At 43.9% G+C, this 13,609-nt stretch overlaps 1 protein-coding gene across 6 annotated transcripts in view; it reads left to right on the top strand.

Moving 5' to 3' along the window:
• Qin (tudor domain-containing protein qin) overlaps window positions 1-13,609 on the top strand; it is a 150,718-nt gene that overhangs the window by 40,186 nt on the left and 96,923 nt on the right. The window contains exon 1 of one of the 6 annotated variants that reach the window (XM_071699939.1): window positions 7,560-7,616. The exons of the other annotated variants lie outside the window; for them this stretch is intronic. Coding sequence (XP_071556040.1) covers window positions 7,575-7,616 — 42 coding nt within the window. The 5' untranslated portion in view covers window positions 7,560-7,574. Of the gene's footprint in view, window positions 1-7,559; window positions 7,617-13,609 lie in introns of those variants that run through there. 6 annotated transcript variants of the gene reach the window in all.

Here is a 13,609-nt window from a genome sequence, read left to right as displayed (position 1 = left end):
TTTTATTGACGTATTTTGGGGGGGGGGGCAATATTGTTATTAATTGCATCTGATATCGATATTGAGTACTCGATTAAATAAATTTCACTTCAAGATAGCGAGATGTCTCGTAGAAAGATATACGGACTAAAGTATCAAAACATGTCTGACAAACTAAGAAAGTTAGCTCGAAAACAAGTCGAACATGCAAATGCATAGACATTTACATCTAAATACTAGTTTTCCGTATTTCATCGTATTTCATAGTACTATCGAAACTTTTCACCAAGCATTCATTAGAAAAAATATTGAATCTCAAAACGCATTTTACAGAAATAAAATCCCAGTCTTTCTTGGTCTCTCTGATAATCTGATCATTTTTATTTATACGATAAAACAGAATTGCACAAAATTTATTTAGAAAAAAATATAACCGAGATTTCGACGACACATGCAGCTTTAGGGATAAACTATCGTTACTCTTGCGCACTTTGGCATTTCTATTTTTGTACAACTGTTGCACGCTTATGTTACAGTTCGCTTTCATTATCACGGTACAATGTATCTCCGCGGAGAAGGCGAGGTCGGAACGGCACGCGCTCGCAATTGCTTACGTCACGCCGCTTTTGTTTCGAGCGGCACGGCTTCCCACGTGTAACCCTAGGCGAGGTTGCATCAAATTTTAACCTCCGTTGTGCTCCGTCGCTCCGTCGTTTCCACCGTCTTCGCGATTCCGCGCGAGGAAAACGGTTTACCGACTTTCTCCGACGTTTCACAAAAGACACGACGTTGTATATCGAGGTTCCTTCCCCCTTTCGCTTAACATACCTAACCGCGCACCGTTAATTTGGTCCATGTCGCCGAGTGCTCTCTCGTTTAGAAAGACAATAACGAATTGAGCGCCAGCCCGAGCGCGAAACTTCATTCTTTCCTTCGTGCGTTAATCAAGTATTCTCTCGTTAGCATTTATAATTTTATAAAATACATTCATAATCAATTCATCGCGCGCATCGCAGCGTGCTTTATTGCACCGTCTTTATTACCGCTAGAAAAATTACTTTCTTCTTATCTCTTTTAACCGTTTAGATCGTCGCTAGGTATATAACTTATATTTCTTTCTAGACTACATATTTTACATATATACATACTTTTTATAATATACATAAACGTATGGAAAATACTTTGAATTTAATTAAAAATGTATACATACATGAACTTTAACTTCTACTCAATTGTTTAATCAATCGAGTAATATAGTGTCGATATGTGCAAGGTGACTCCAGTCCACGCGTGGGGGCATATAGTTGCTTCAAGTTCAAGATCAAATTACGATCCAAGCAGACAGGCGATTGCCTCAGGCGTCAAAACAGGTCTAGCTTATCCTAATTGTTATCTCAAGACACTATAACACATTGGTATTCTCTAATATATACTTTGACCGGTTTATTTTACTTTTACTCTTGCGCTGGATTTATATTGAAATATTCTAGACCATTGCGACTTAATTGGAGATCCAAATGTTTACAAATTAACGGTAATATCTCGAACAATTCAGCGTGCATTTCGTCGCGAACGCGTATTTATAACATCATACAGGAGCGAAGCGTCATCCGCGTTTCTCGTTCATCGTAACGTTCCTCCGATATGAACTCGGGCATGACAAAACGACCGTTCAAAACTTCCTGCATACGATACTTTCGCGCACAGTAGAACCGACAGTTCCGATTACGTTTGGATGCGATCCAAATCATACCTGACTTTCCACGTTCCTTCTTTTTTACATCTGCGCGAACGCCCTGCAGATTTATCAATTTATCGTCGTAAATATACTGCGACAAAAATGTGCTACAACGAATTAACAAGCATTATTTTTTTATATTATTTTAAGAGCTGTAATTCCGGATATTTTTTTATTAAAAAACAATCTGTATTTTTAAGTTAAATCATTTACTTAATTGTTCAATTAATGCTTAAAGTGTCTGTCTTTGCATTGCATTTAAAATTTCTTTAGAAAGTGCGCCGTCCAGACTTACACATCAAGATACTGCCGAACTAATATTTCGCATTTTCTAAAAAAAAGCGACAATTGCGTTTATTATATATTCATATCTCGCACTGCTTTCACGGGCACTCGAGTTCCAATTATTTCGGTTCCAAGGCTACTCGCGAGTCCAATGTACGTCCATCACGTAATCAGCAACCGAGTCCATCACTTTCTACTCGGAGTGTGAAGTTTGACAAACCGCGCGCATATCCTGAACGATACGTTACAGCTCTCAATACGTTCTTTTGAAATGGGTCGCGCAAAACTAAAAGATCGCGCTTTCAAAATATATATCTATCGACTTCTCTGACGAACCGGATGCAATCTAATTCGGCTGACAATGGCGAAGACGTTGTCCGCATTTTTATCGAATTTTCTCTCTGGACGGGCGGGGCTTTAATTGAATTCATCCTAATTTCGCGTGACTCCTGAATTTTCTGCACGAGATAACGATCGGTATTCTCACGCGGAACGGTTTTTTCGCGCGGGAGCGTGGGACCGCTCTTTATTTTTCCAGCGGGACTCGCTTTCCATCTTTTCATAATAAAAAGAATACTCGCGCGAAACTGTCGCGAGTATTTTCAGCGGCGCGGAGCCGCTTCACGACCGGGAAAAGTTTTGCGAAACGTCGGGTTATATACGGTCGGGGGTTTTCCAAAATAGTGTGTACCGCGCTTGAGTTCTGCCCTGGGAATATTTAAAAGAGGTGCATTCGTGAGAGGGAAAATGATACAATGCGAATTATACGGGAGAAATATATTTTCCGTCGCGCTGGTGCCGCGGAACTTCCCGGAACACTCTGTATAAGCAATATAATATAAGCATCGTTCCAAAAACGATAACGAAATCTACGGCACTTCAATCGGCGACTAAATATCATTTAATAACCGAGTATGCATTTGATCGCGCAATTATTCCTCATGTTCATTTATCTGTTTACTTCACTTGTACCATGTTTGATGACAAATATTGTGCACTGCGCATATTGTGCGCTGCGTTAGATGAGGTATAAACAGATTGCATGTATATCAAGTTGGCCATTTATTACGTATTTTTCTCTCGAAAAATTACTTCCATTTTACATATGTATTTTGAGACATATAATATAACCGCTGACATTTTGACTGTCGTAATGTGTTCTAATTAAAGCAAACGGATATATAATGGCTAAAAATTTATATTATTTTTTAAGAGAGTTGATTATTGGATGAGGAAGAATATTTTTGAGAATAGATTTTTTTTCTATAAACTTGCATCGACATTATTGTTTTCATACATTGATACATACATAGATTTCCCATTGTATACGGCTTTAGAGATCAAGTCGTTCGATGCGAGATGAATTATCGAAATATAATTAATACGCTTTACTGTGGCGTCACGTTCGACGCGTATTCGAATCCGTCATTTCCGCGATGGGAAATAGACTGCTGTTTATTAATTTATTTCTGTTTCTGCATGAGACTACCTCGCTCTTCAGGATAGCGGCCTATATAGATGTGTTATCGCCCGCCACGGCAATATGCAGGTACACCGAATTAAATTCGCGTTGCACGTGCACCGCTCCGGTTGGATGGCCATTAGCCATCAGCGAATTATCCGGCGACGACCGGATTTTCTCGCGTCGGCACCATCGCACGAAATATTCGCTCGGCAATCTTCCTGAAATTTACATGAGTCTCGCTGGAAGCGGATCGCGTTATATAATCGCCGATGCGTCGAATTTCGTTGAATTTCGTCGAATTTCATTGAAAAATCGCAGCCGCATGACGGCCAGCGCCTCGCGATCATCCTGTTCTCGTTAATGTTCTCGTTGCGATTATTTGCTTTTGAACAATTAATCATATTAGAAATTTATTTTAATTTAATGCAATATGTGTATTTAATGCAAATGAGTCGAAAACTAGATTATTAACGCAATTGTACGTGCCTCTTTTTTATCTTTAATGTTTATTCTTGACGCACATGTTTTTTTTAGTGCTAATGAGAATTTAAGGATGAAAGGGTTATTACGAGTTGCACATTTTGCCGAAAGAAATCTTTGCCAATGATCCCGCTTTCATGATGTTTCGAGACTCACACATGTAGCATCGCGGTCAAAGTAATACTGACCCACAAAATCTCAGTGAAAAAAAGGCACGCGCGAAGATGGTAGAAAGTCCATTCCCGAAGTGTGATGTTTATTCCGGTCAGAGACTCATCTCCAGACTCCATCTCCGGGTTTTGCGTCTGCGTTGGCGAGCTCGGTAGAATGGCGGGAAATTAGAGCGAGTGAAAAGGTCTTAATGATACGCGCGAGGGACCTTTTCACGGTAACCACGCGCACAATTTCCGCGCTTCACACGATTTTCTCGCGGGTGGAATTTTAATCGCCACCACTCGACTCCATTCGTCATTGTTGCTGCTAATTCGCACCTGATTTCTGTTACTACACTTCATGGTCGCGAGAAAAGAAATTCCGATTTTTTTCCGTCACGGTCGAACCGCCTTTAGCGTTCACTCAATCGGTCCATTGAACGAACAAGTAATAAAGTTGCGTGCGAATAACGGTATGTAGTAATTTTAATGTTTTAATATTACATCGTTTAATTTGCGATTGTAACACATTTCAATCGTTGAAATATGATTAAATCCACATTGAGTATTACTATGCTTCTCTATCTTCAGTATAATGCTATTTTAGACGTGCTGTATTATTAAACTAAAAAATATTCTTAGTGAGACAGCGCAAAGATAAATTGTACAAATATATACTCATCCACAATAATTTTTATACTTCCTTCCTTAGAGACACGATCGATCGAAAATAATACGCGGTGCATTCTTCGTGATCGGAATTTTATTTTAAGTGGAAGTGAATAGAGAAATTTACCTCGCAAAATTATATTTGTTTAGAGATATATTAAAAACGCACGTTTTTTTTTGTGGCGTATAATTCTTGATATTTATCCTCTCGAAGCGTATTCCACTTTCTCATCCCCCAGCTAGCCGTTCGAAGAGCGAGGTCGATGCAGTCGGAAATTTCATTTTCTCTCTTTCCATTCTGGCGCGCGCCGAATCCGCTTATGACGCTTCTTAGAATTGAGCACTGTGCCTTCGATATTCCATAACGAGCGAGCACGCAATAAGTCGCTTGTTCAAAATTTCAACGGCCGACAACGCCAGACGTGCGGGCGCTGCGGCCGCTCTATTTATTAATTTCCCTCGAGATTGTTTCATTATCATTAATTCTAAAGTTTTTTTCGTACGCACGAATACTATTCGTTTAATTTAAAAAAGCGAAATAACGTTTTAAAACTGTTACGTACACCTTTTCGTATTCCGCAATTACATCGCGTGATATTATCAAGAGGTCATTATTGTACGAACTAGTTTTCTACATTAGGCAGAAAAGATAGAAATGCTTAATGCCAAGATACACATCGAGATGAGAGAATATAAGAAAATTATTGGTATTGTAACGGCGCGTTTTCCGTTAGCCGTATTGTATTTTCGATACCTACCCTTGTTATTGTTTGGTATGCGGGCCTTCGACCTCGGGGGGAGGGTCGAGTGGGGGGAACAGTCGCGATCGAGCCGAGTAATTGCTTAGACGCGCTACGTGGCGCACGTTCGCGGGATTTTTATGTCGGAATATCTCTTATAATAAATCGTTTCTTTCATTGATTAAACAGCCTAATAAAAGCTCTCGATTTTATTTGTCTGATCGATTCACATCCTGCCGATTTCTCAGTATAAATGATAATTATCGTTTAATCTGAACAACCGTTCAATGCATACATGCGTACACGCTGGAATTTCTGACAAATTTTTGGTGCTTTAATCGTTTGAATTCGGGATATTTACGCGTGAGAATATACATATATATACGAGGTGGGAGATAAATAACACGTAACGGCGAGCTCTCGGAACGCGCGTATCATTGAGATCAGATAAATTGGCAGGCGAATCGGTCCTCGATGACAAAAGCTTTCCAAGTCGCCGAAATTGCCGAATAGAACATTCGGATCGCGCAACCAAAGCGACGTTTAACCCCGGCAGGCCAGTCGACGTTTTGTCGACGTTCAAAAGGGCGGCGACATTGACAGACCAATTTCCGCGGCCGCGGTGCGGGCGTGTAAGTACTCGCGCGTGCTCGCGCGTGCTCGCGAGCGCATTATGTCGAGCATCGATGTTTTGTCGGTAGCCGTACCAGCACGAACAACCGCGAAACGTAATAATGAGACCGCGAACAGACGTGTTCTACGCGCACGAGGGGTCTTCCTTCCCTCCGCTGTCATTCCCGTTTCCTCTTTCACGTTCATCCGTGCTACTCCATCACGTACGCGCGTGTGAGTTGAGACTGCCAATTAGTCACTCGAGAATACTACTTGATTAAATGCCCTGAGGAATCTGAGGATCGGAACACATAAAATCGAAAAAAGGGAAAGAGAGGAATGAATGCGCTTATTTACTTTTACTAATTTTTTACTCATGGCTCTCGTTTACCATCCGATTAAAATTATTTGCCCAGAAATGTAATCCCGTCGTGATTTAAACGTGCAGGGACTGAAATATATATTCCTGAACTTGGAGATTTTTAGAAATTAAGTTTACGTATTTCGAAGATATCTATAGAATGATTTCAAACGTGACTTAATATGCACGCGATTTCTCTGAGATATTTCTACGTAAAATAATGCACGGCTTTCAAATGGTGCGTTACACGTGCGAAAGATCCGCGATAGACAGAAAGAAAGAAGAGACGCGCGTGTATCACTGTAATTGAGTGTTGACGTGCTCTCAAGCTCGGACGGGAGAGTAACCGCGGGATAAAAAGGGCCGGGACGCGTCATCTCCGGCAGATAAATGTAATTAAAAGTTACGCTATGAGCTCGCTTTTGCGACAGACTTTTCAGCGCGGCGCGACATTTTTTCCCCTCTCTTTTTTTCTCTTCTCTTCATATCTTCTTTTTTTTCGCGTCGCGAGCGGTAAGCGCGTGTAATTACCAACGAGTTGGCCGCGAGCGAAGATGACGGGGGTATTGGCCCGTATGAAAATTATCGCATTTTTCGCGAGAGAAACGCAATTGAAAGTTTTATTAGCGGACGGAGTGGCTTCGCTTTTTTTTTCTCGTTGAATCGCGAGACGCGCGTGTATCGGGGAAATCATTCGCCGGACAAACCATACATACCGCGGACCAGCGCGATTGAGAATTGTCCATGCATATTGCCGTTTTCCTCCCTCCTCCATATCCTTGTTCTTTTCCGCCACCGCGGCATTACTCCGCGTCGACAAACAATTTTGCATAACATTTGTTTACACGGCCGTCGCGCGCGTGTTCCTTCTACCGGTAACTGCAACGTGGCAACTAATTTGCCGTTGTCGAACGACGGCAGTTTTGTTCATTGTATTTTAATTCCGACCGCGTCCCTCGACGATCGCGAGTGAAAGGATTTGTGTAACGTTACGTTTCAATTTTTATCGGGTTGTACGGTTTTTATCATCGTGTGAGAATGACAGTCATTACTTTGTGCATCTGACTTTTTGGTGTCTTAATCCTGCTGTCGCATGGACTGCTTTACTTCCCCGAACACCGAGCAATTTGTCGAGGTAAGATACAGAAATTTTCCATTATTACAATCGCGGAACTGCGTTATTAGTTCTTATTTGTGTTGTCACGTTCTGTATGATTTTATCTTTATGTTGCTTTTCTATCACATTCGAGTTTGATGATCAATGACCCACGTTATTCGTCGAAGCGACGCGCGAAGGAGAAATAATTTCGCAGCAGTAGAAATTAGAACCGCCCTGACAACTTACTCTTAAGACGCAATTTCAGCGTCGCGACGCCGCCTAGAATGGAGATCGTAATTTCCTCGTTCGCAAGAGACCTGCGCGACGCAAAATACAAACGAGAGAGCGCATCCACTTTGCCGCTTGCATTCTCGCCCATCCTTATTTTCGTAGATCGACTATTTGTTCTCCCTCTCTCGTCGACCGGGACTGCCCGACCTGGCCGAGAGGTACAGCTGAACGCGTTTTGTCTCGGCACGAGTAGATTCCAAGTAGAGCAGCGTTATTTAAATAGAGCGCGCGCGCGCAATTTTTGCGCGGTCCGTCCGACTGCGGCCACTCATTTTTAATAACCGTGTCGTATCTCGACGGCGCGCGAACCCCGGTTTATTCGTGGGTCCTGACGTATACCGGGCTCCGACTCTCTCGCCTATCTAGGGACATATCGCTCATATATGTATCGCCGCCTACACGCTCCCGTGCACCATCCGTCTGCTCGTTCGGCGTGCATACGAACGACCGTTTACGTATACCAGCTCGCTCGCAGTCAGGTACCACCTCGATCCCATGAAACTTAAATTTCCTTCGAAACGGCCGCCGAGTTACGCGCGCGAGTGACGTTTCAGAAATTCCTAAGGCGGATATCTCGCGCCTTCTCGCCACCGTCATCTCCTCTCTCTCTCCCTCTCTGTCTCTTTCTGGTATCGCGCTGTCTTCCATCTCTCGTTTTCCCCTCCGATTCGTCCCCTCGATCCGGAAGGGTGGCTCACGTGAAACTCTTGCCCCGTGCCGGAATTACCGGCTCGCCGGCATAAACTCGCGTGCATATATCGAGTGACGTAAAACTCGACGAGAGGGTAGCGCGGGAGCTCAAGAGGGACAGGAGGGAGAAAATGGGTGGTGGTTCAGTCCTGAATTTGGCGTTTAAATTCCCCGTTCCTCCTGGTCAATGTCTCTTTCTCTCTCCCTCTTTTCCTTGCTCTCTCTCTCTCCCCGTCTCTCTTCCTCATCCGTCAGCTCTCCATCCTTCTTCGGAGAGCGACGCTCGGCGTCTCGCTCTCGTTTCAACTCGGGCACCAGCAACATCGCCGCGAAATGGCGGCCGTTCATTCTCGCCCGCAAGAGAGACAGCTCTGTACCTCGCGGGGAAGGAGAGAAATGCGAGGCATGGAAACGTAATGTGAACGGAGATGGACACAACTGACGAGAGAGATGGAGGAAGAGAGAGATAGATAGATAGAGGCAGAGAGAAGCGCCGGATGAGCCGGAGTTATACGATATTGGAGTTTTGAAATCGATAGCCGGTGACGCGCTTCCGATTTAATCGATGAAGCTCACACGCGGGGTACGTGTATACGTCGGCGTATATTGTTTGAAATTCTGCTAATCGATCAAGGGTATTATGTATATAACGACAATTTCACGGACGCTCGCGGATGCATTCGTTTCGTAGTAACTGCTGCCGAAACCAGAAATAGAATGATCCTCGATTATCTCGTTATGACTGACAATCCTCTTCTCGCGAGAATGACATCAATGCGAGTGTCCGTGTAAAATATTGCATGGTCGGCGTAATATTCGTATCGTTATGGGGTGACTTTTAATAATCATATGTGACATGTCATTGCGCAACGTTGACAGTTATTGTGGATTAACTCTCTAGCCGCGGACGTAGTAACTGCGTCCGTTCAGCGACATCGAAAAGTTCGCGAGTAACAGCAGATAGTAATGAAACTAAGAAAGTCTGGGGCAATCGTCGATGAAGATTTCTCGTTAATTTATACCGTAATAATATATTAATTTACATGGAAGTAATAAATGTTGAAACGTAATTGTAGTGCGCTTCTCTCGTTTGTCTGTAATTTCAGGACAAGCGGTTTAACTTGTCTTGCGGCCGCACGATAATTCGCGGTGATTAAATTTATAATCAACTCGCAACTTCAATCGTGTAATTTCGTGGTGCACACGATTCGTGATCGCGCGCGCGCGCCTACCGCGTGCGATTCGCGTCGCTGCATTTTCCGCCTTCTCCGTTTCTCCCCTGAGTCTTTAAGTGAAATTCAATCGGCTCTTACGGATTGATCGTCACAGGCGTGGATTTCGAAACCGACCGCGCGACCCGACAATTCGTTCCATCGTCTAGTAACGCGACACTTATTCCATCGCGCAGCGCAGGTTTTTAGATACGTTGGAACGATGAATAAGGGGGGATTAAAGTTGCGCGAGTGGAAAAGCCATGTGACACGCTGTAAGGCCGTCCGTGACAAAATAGGGTTCATTTTTTTTTGTCCTGACTCCCATCGCGTTCTTAAAGATTGATGCTTTTTCGTCATTCATTGTTTGCCTCGTGTGTGAAACTAATTTTAATGTAGCTGTTGAGAAAGACCGTGTATGTAATTGAAAAAGCAGCTGAATAATTTCTTAATTGATGACGCTGTAAGATATACAAAAATAACAAACAGACATTGATGTCAGTATATATTCAACATATATGTCACATCTGTAAATAAATTATTTGGCAAATTGTTTAATGTAAGAATAAATTCTAATTCTTTTCTTTGATCTTTAGGCGATCGATTTAGGTCGAGAATAACAAAAGTGAGCGAGACAATTAATAATATAGAGATAAAGTGTCGCGGGTGTACCGTAGCTCCTGCCATTACCGATGTTCATTGATACCGCCTTCCTACAATCGCGGGCGTATCTTATTATTATACTCGATACTTACCGCATCCAGTAGCAGACATCGTTGTGAATCGCCGCGATTTCCCGAAAGGCGCGCGTGCCAGAATTAATCCTGTAATTTTCTGGTTCCGCATACGCGGCTTATCGTGAAATACTCGGCAAAGATACGCAGCGGTACCTACCTATCTCCTCGCATTGGTCACGGTACTTTCTCCGCGGATGTATCTCGGCGTGGAATTTCGATTAGGTCTCTATCATCACGAGAACATCTTCGCGTGAACGAAATTCTACTTTCGCTTAAGTCACGTGCGTCCTCCATTTCCGGGGTTTTATCGCTCTATTAAATTAAGACGGATCCGCGCGGCGAGCAAATAAGAGCGTGCCAATAAGGGCAATACGCAAACCGCGTAATTTCATTCGGATTGAGATGCATCTGTAATTCACGCGGCTGATGTTCGTTATCGGCGTTACGGCGATAATCGCACGAAAGTCCCGTCTCTCGAACGCTGTAATCTTCGTACAAATCGTATCTTCCTATTAATTATACCTCTAACGTAAAAATCGCTCGCCCACGCTAATTTGTACGCGCGTTCTCTTCTTCCGTTAAGTCAATTAGGCCGACACCCATATTTTCATAACGTGTTTGCGTGAATAATGAAGATCCCGTTGCAGTCTCAGCGCGCACGCTTCGCCTCGATCGATCGTCTGGATAACGCGCGTAATGATAGCATCGCAAGAAACAGCATAATTAAATATAATTTTATAGATGGTAATATTTTATAGATGGTGAACACAAACAATTTCGATTTAACGCGTCGCGTTAACGGGATTGTAAATTTTCAGCTTATTTATGAATGCCGTGCGCAATCCGCGATTATTAGGTACTCTCTAAATCTGAATCAGTGACTATTCACTGATTCACATTACTATTCACTGATTCAGATTTAGAGAGTAAAGAGTAATTGCGAATGGCAAAGCCGCGAGTGGATACTCAATACTCAGCGGTATGAAAGAGACACACTCACACATATTTTATACATATTTTACATGCGTCGCACAAAACGTCGCGACGTTTTGCAGAGAGTAGGGTTGTTACGCGTTCGTTTTCGTTAAATTATCATTCTCTGAAAGCGTATCGGATGGAATTCTCGGCTCGGTTTCAAAGAGCAATCCTCGAAATTCAGGAATGAGATTAAATCGCGCTAGATTAAAGAGACGGTATTAACGCGCGGTGTTTTTACACGCTTTCGAGATCATGGTTTCGCGACTGATTTTTATCGCATACTTGGATTCGCGATCCGTGTTTACGTCGCGGAGTTCGGCACGCAGCAGTGGTTTTCGGTAGGCTGTCGTAGGCGAGAGCAGATGGAAATGTAAGCACGACCCGATGACGCGCGATCGATTTTTCGAAACGCCGCCATTAGACCGGGAAAGGTACGCGCGAGCGAGAAGCCCAATTAAACTGTCATTTGTAATCAATTAAAAGCCAATAAACCCGGTGCTGATTGGACAGTCGCGGGAGTGCGCCGCGAAAATGGAAACAATAATAGCGGATCATTAACAGCGGTATAGGGTTTATTTCTAGGGGGAGCACACGACGTCATCGTTGCGCCGCGCCGACCGGATTGTTGTCGGATTGTTGAATTCTGCGCCGGATGTTTCCATGCAACGCGAGCAGCGAGCTGCATGTCGGTTGCACCCTCGACATCGGATTAATCCGGGCGCTGTTTTCTAATTTCCCGTCGAGTCTCGCTATTCGTGTAACGACGCTACTACACCGCGCATTTAAGAGCTCGCTCGATTTCCTGAGAATCGGGCGGAGGCGTCGCGACGATGTGCGCCGTGAACGGAGAGCGTTGTTCTCCCATGGAAATTATGGGGCATAAATTGGCCGGGGTTCTCTACCCGTTCCACCCGAACGCGGAATCTGCTCCGGAACGGTTCTCCTGTTTAGGTTTAATACAGACGGGTAGTAAAATCGGAGCGATTACTCTTCCACGCCTTCGAGAACTCCGACGCCTCGATTTTCGTTTCGCATTTTAATCACGTTTTCTTGAGAAAAAGAACTTATTTATGTTTGAAGTCACTTGGGTAATTAACAATTAATAATCTATTCCATTTGAAGGCAGAGAATATGCCAGTGTGATTTTTCCGTTTAAGTTTGACACGCGTGTAAAAAGTCGGAAGCGACATCACTTTCGCTTTGAAGGCCGTCTCGCTACCTTCTCGCATTTTTAAAGAGGCCGCGTGCTCGGAATTATTTAAGGATACGTAACTGTAAACATTAGGACGGCATTATCGTCATATATATCGCGCGGAAATGGATAGATGCGAAGAGTATGTCGCTCGTAATAGTCGGAATAGGAGAGACTCTCGCGAATGCACGAAATTGCTTGCTAACCGGCCTCTTTTCCGGCCTCTACACCGCCGCGATTCGTGTAATCGTGCACTTCGCTCCGTTTCTCGCCACGGCACACAACGAGAAACGCCGCGTATCTACGAGGGGGCCGGCAAGTGGGTGTAAATGCATCGTTCGGCACGGTGACGTTCCCCGCGCGCCTCGTGAGATTTACCTCTTGTTTTTCACCAATGCCGTACTCGGTACTCAGCGACAGCGCAATTATATCGTCTGTGATATTACATGGGAGCGGAAACGTAGCGATATTAATTCAATGTCTTAATATGCGCAAATGAGATTTTAAAGATGCAAGAACGCGCAAGTCTAGTCTTCATAACGATTTTCGAAGAACGAAAGATAGAGTATCCAATTTTCTCGCGCTCGTAAGATGGGTGTGCGCGATTCAAGTATACTCAAGTCGATGCATCACGTCCGATAGCTTCGTTAGTTACTTCGCGCGTACGTCGCGGAAAATAAATAAAAAAAACGATGAAACTTCGATGCTACGTCTCATCTCGGATGAAGGGGAGCGACGAGGTGGCGAGAGGGGGATAAAGCGCAGCCACGTTCGCGGATGCATGCGACGCGAGCCGAGGCCGGCGGAGAATGGGGTGGAAGAGGGATGGTGTAGGTGGTGGAAACGGTTGGGCGGGAGTGGTTGGTTTGACATGGGGCTCCATATAATCAAACCAGCTCCCGTATTTATGGTCGAGAGCCATCCACGGTA

The sequence above is a fragment of the Temnothorax nylanderi genome, unplaced genomic scaffold, assembly GCF_030848795.1.
Source record: "Temnothorax nylanderi isolate EJ_2023f unplaced genomic scaffold, tnyl_v1.0 TNYL_tig0020_pilon, whole genome shotgun sequence".
Taxonomy (NCBI): domain Eukaryota; kingdom Metazoa; phylum Arthropoda; class Insecta; order Hymenoptera; family Formicidae; genus Temnothorax; species Temnothorax nylanderi.
This window is presented reverse-complemented; position numbering and strand designations above follow the sequence as displayed.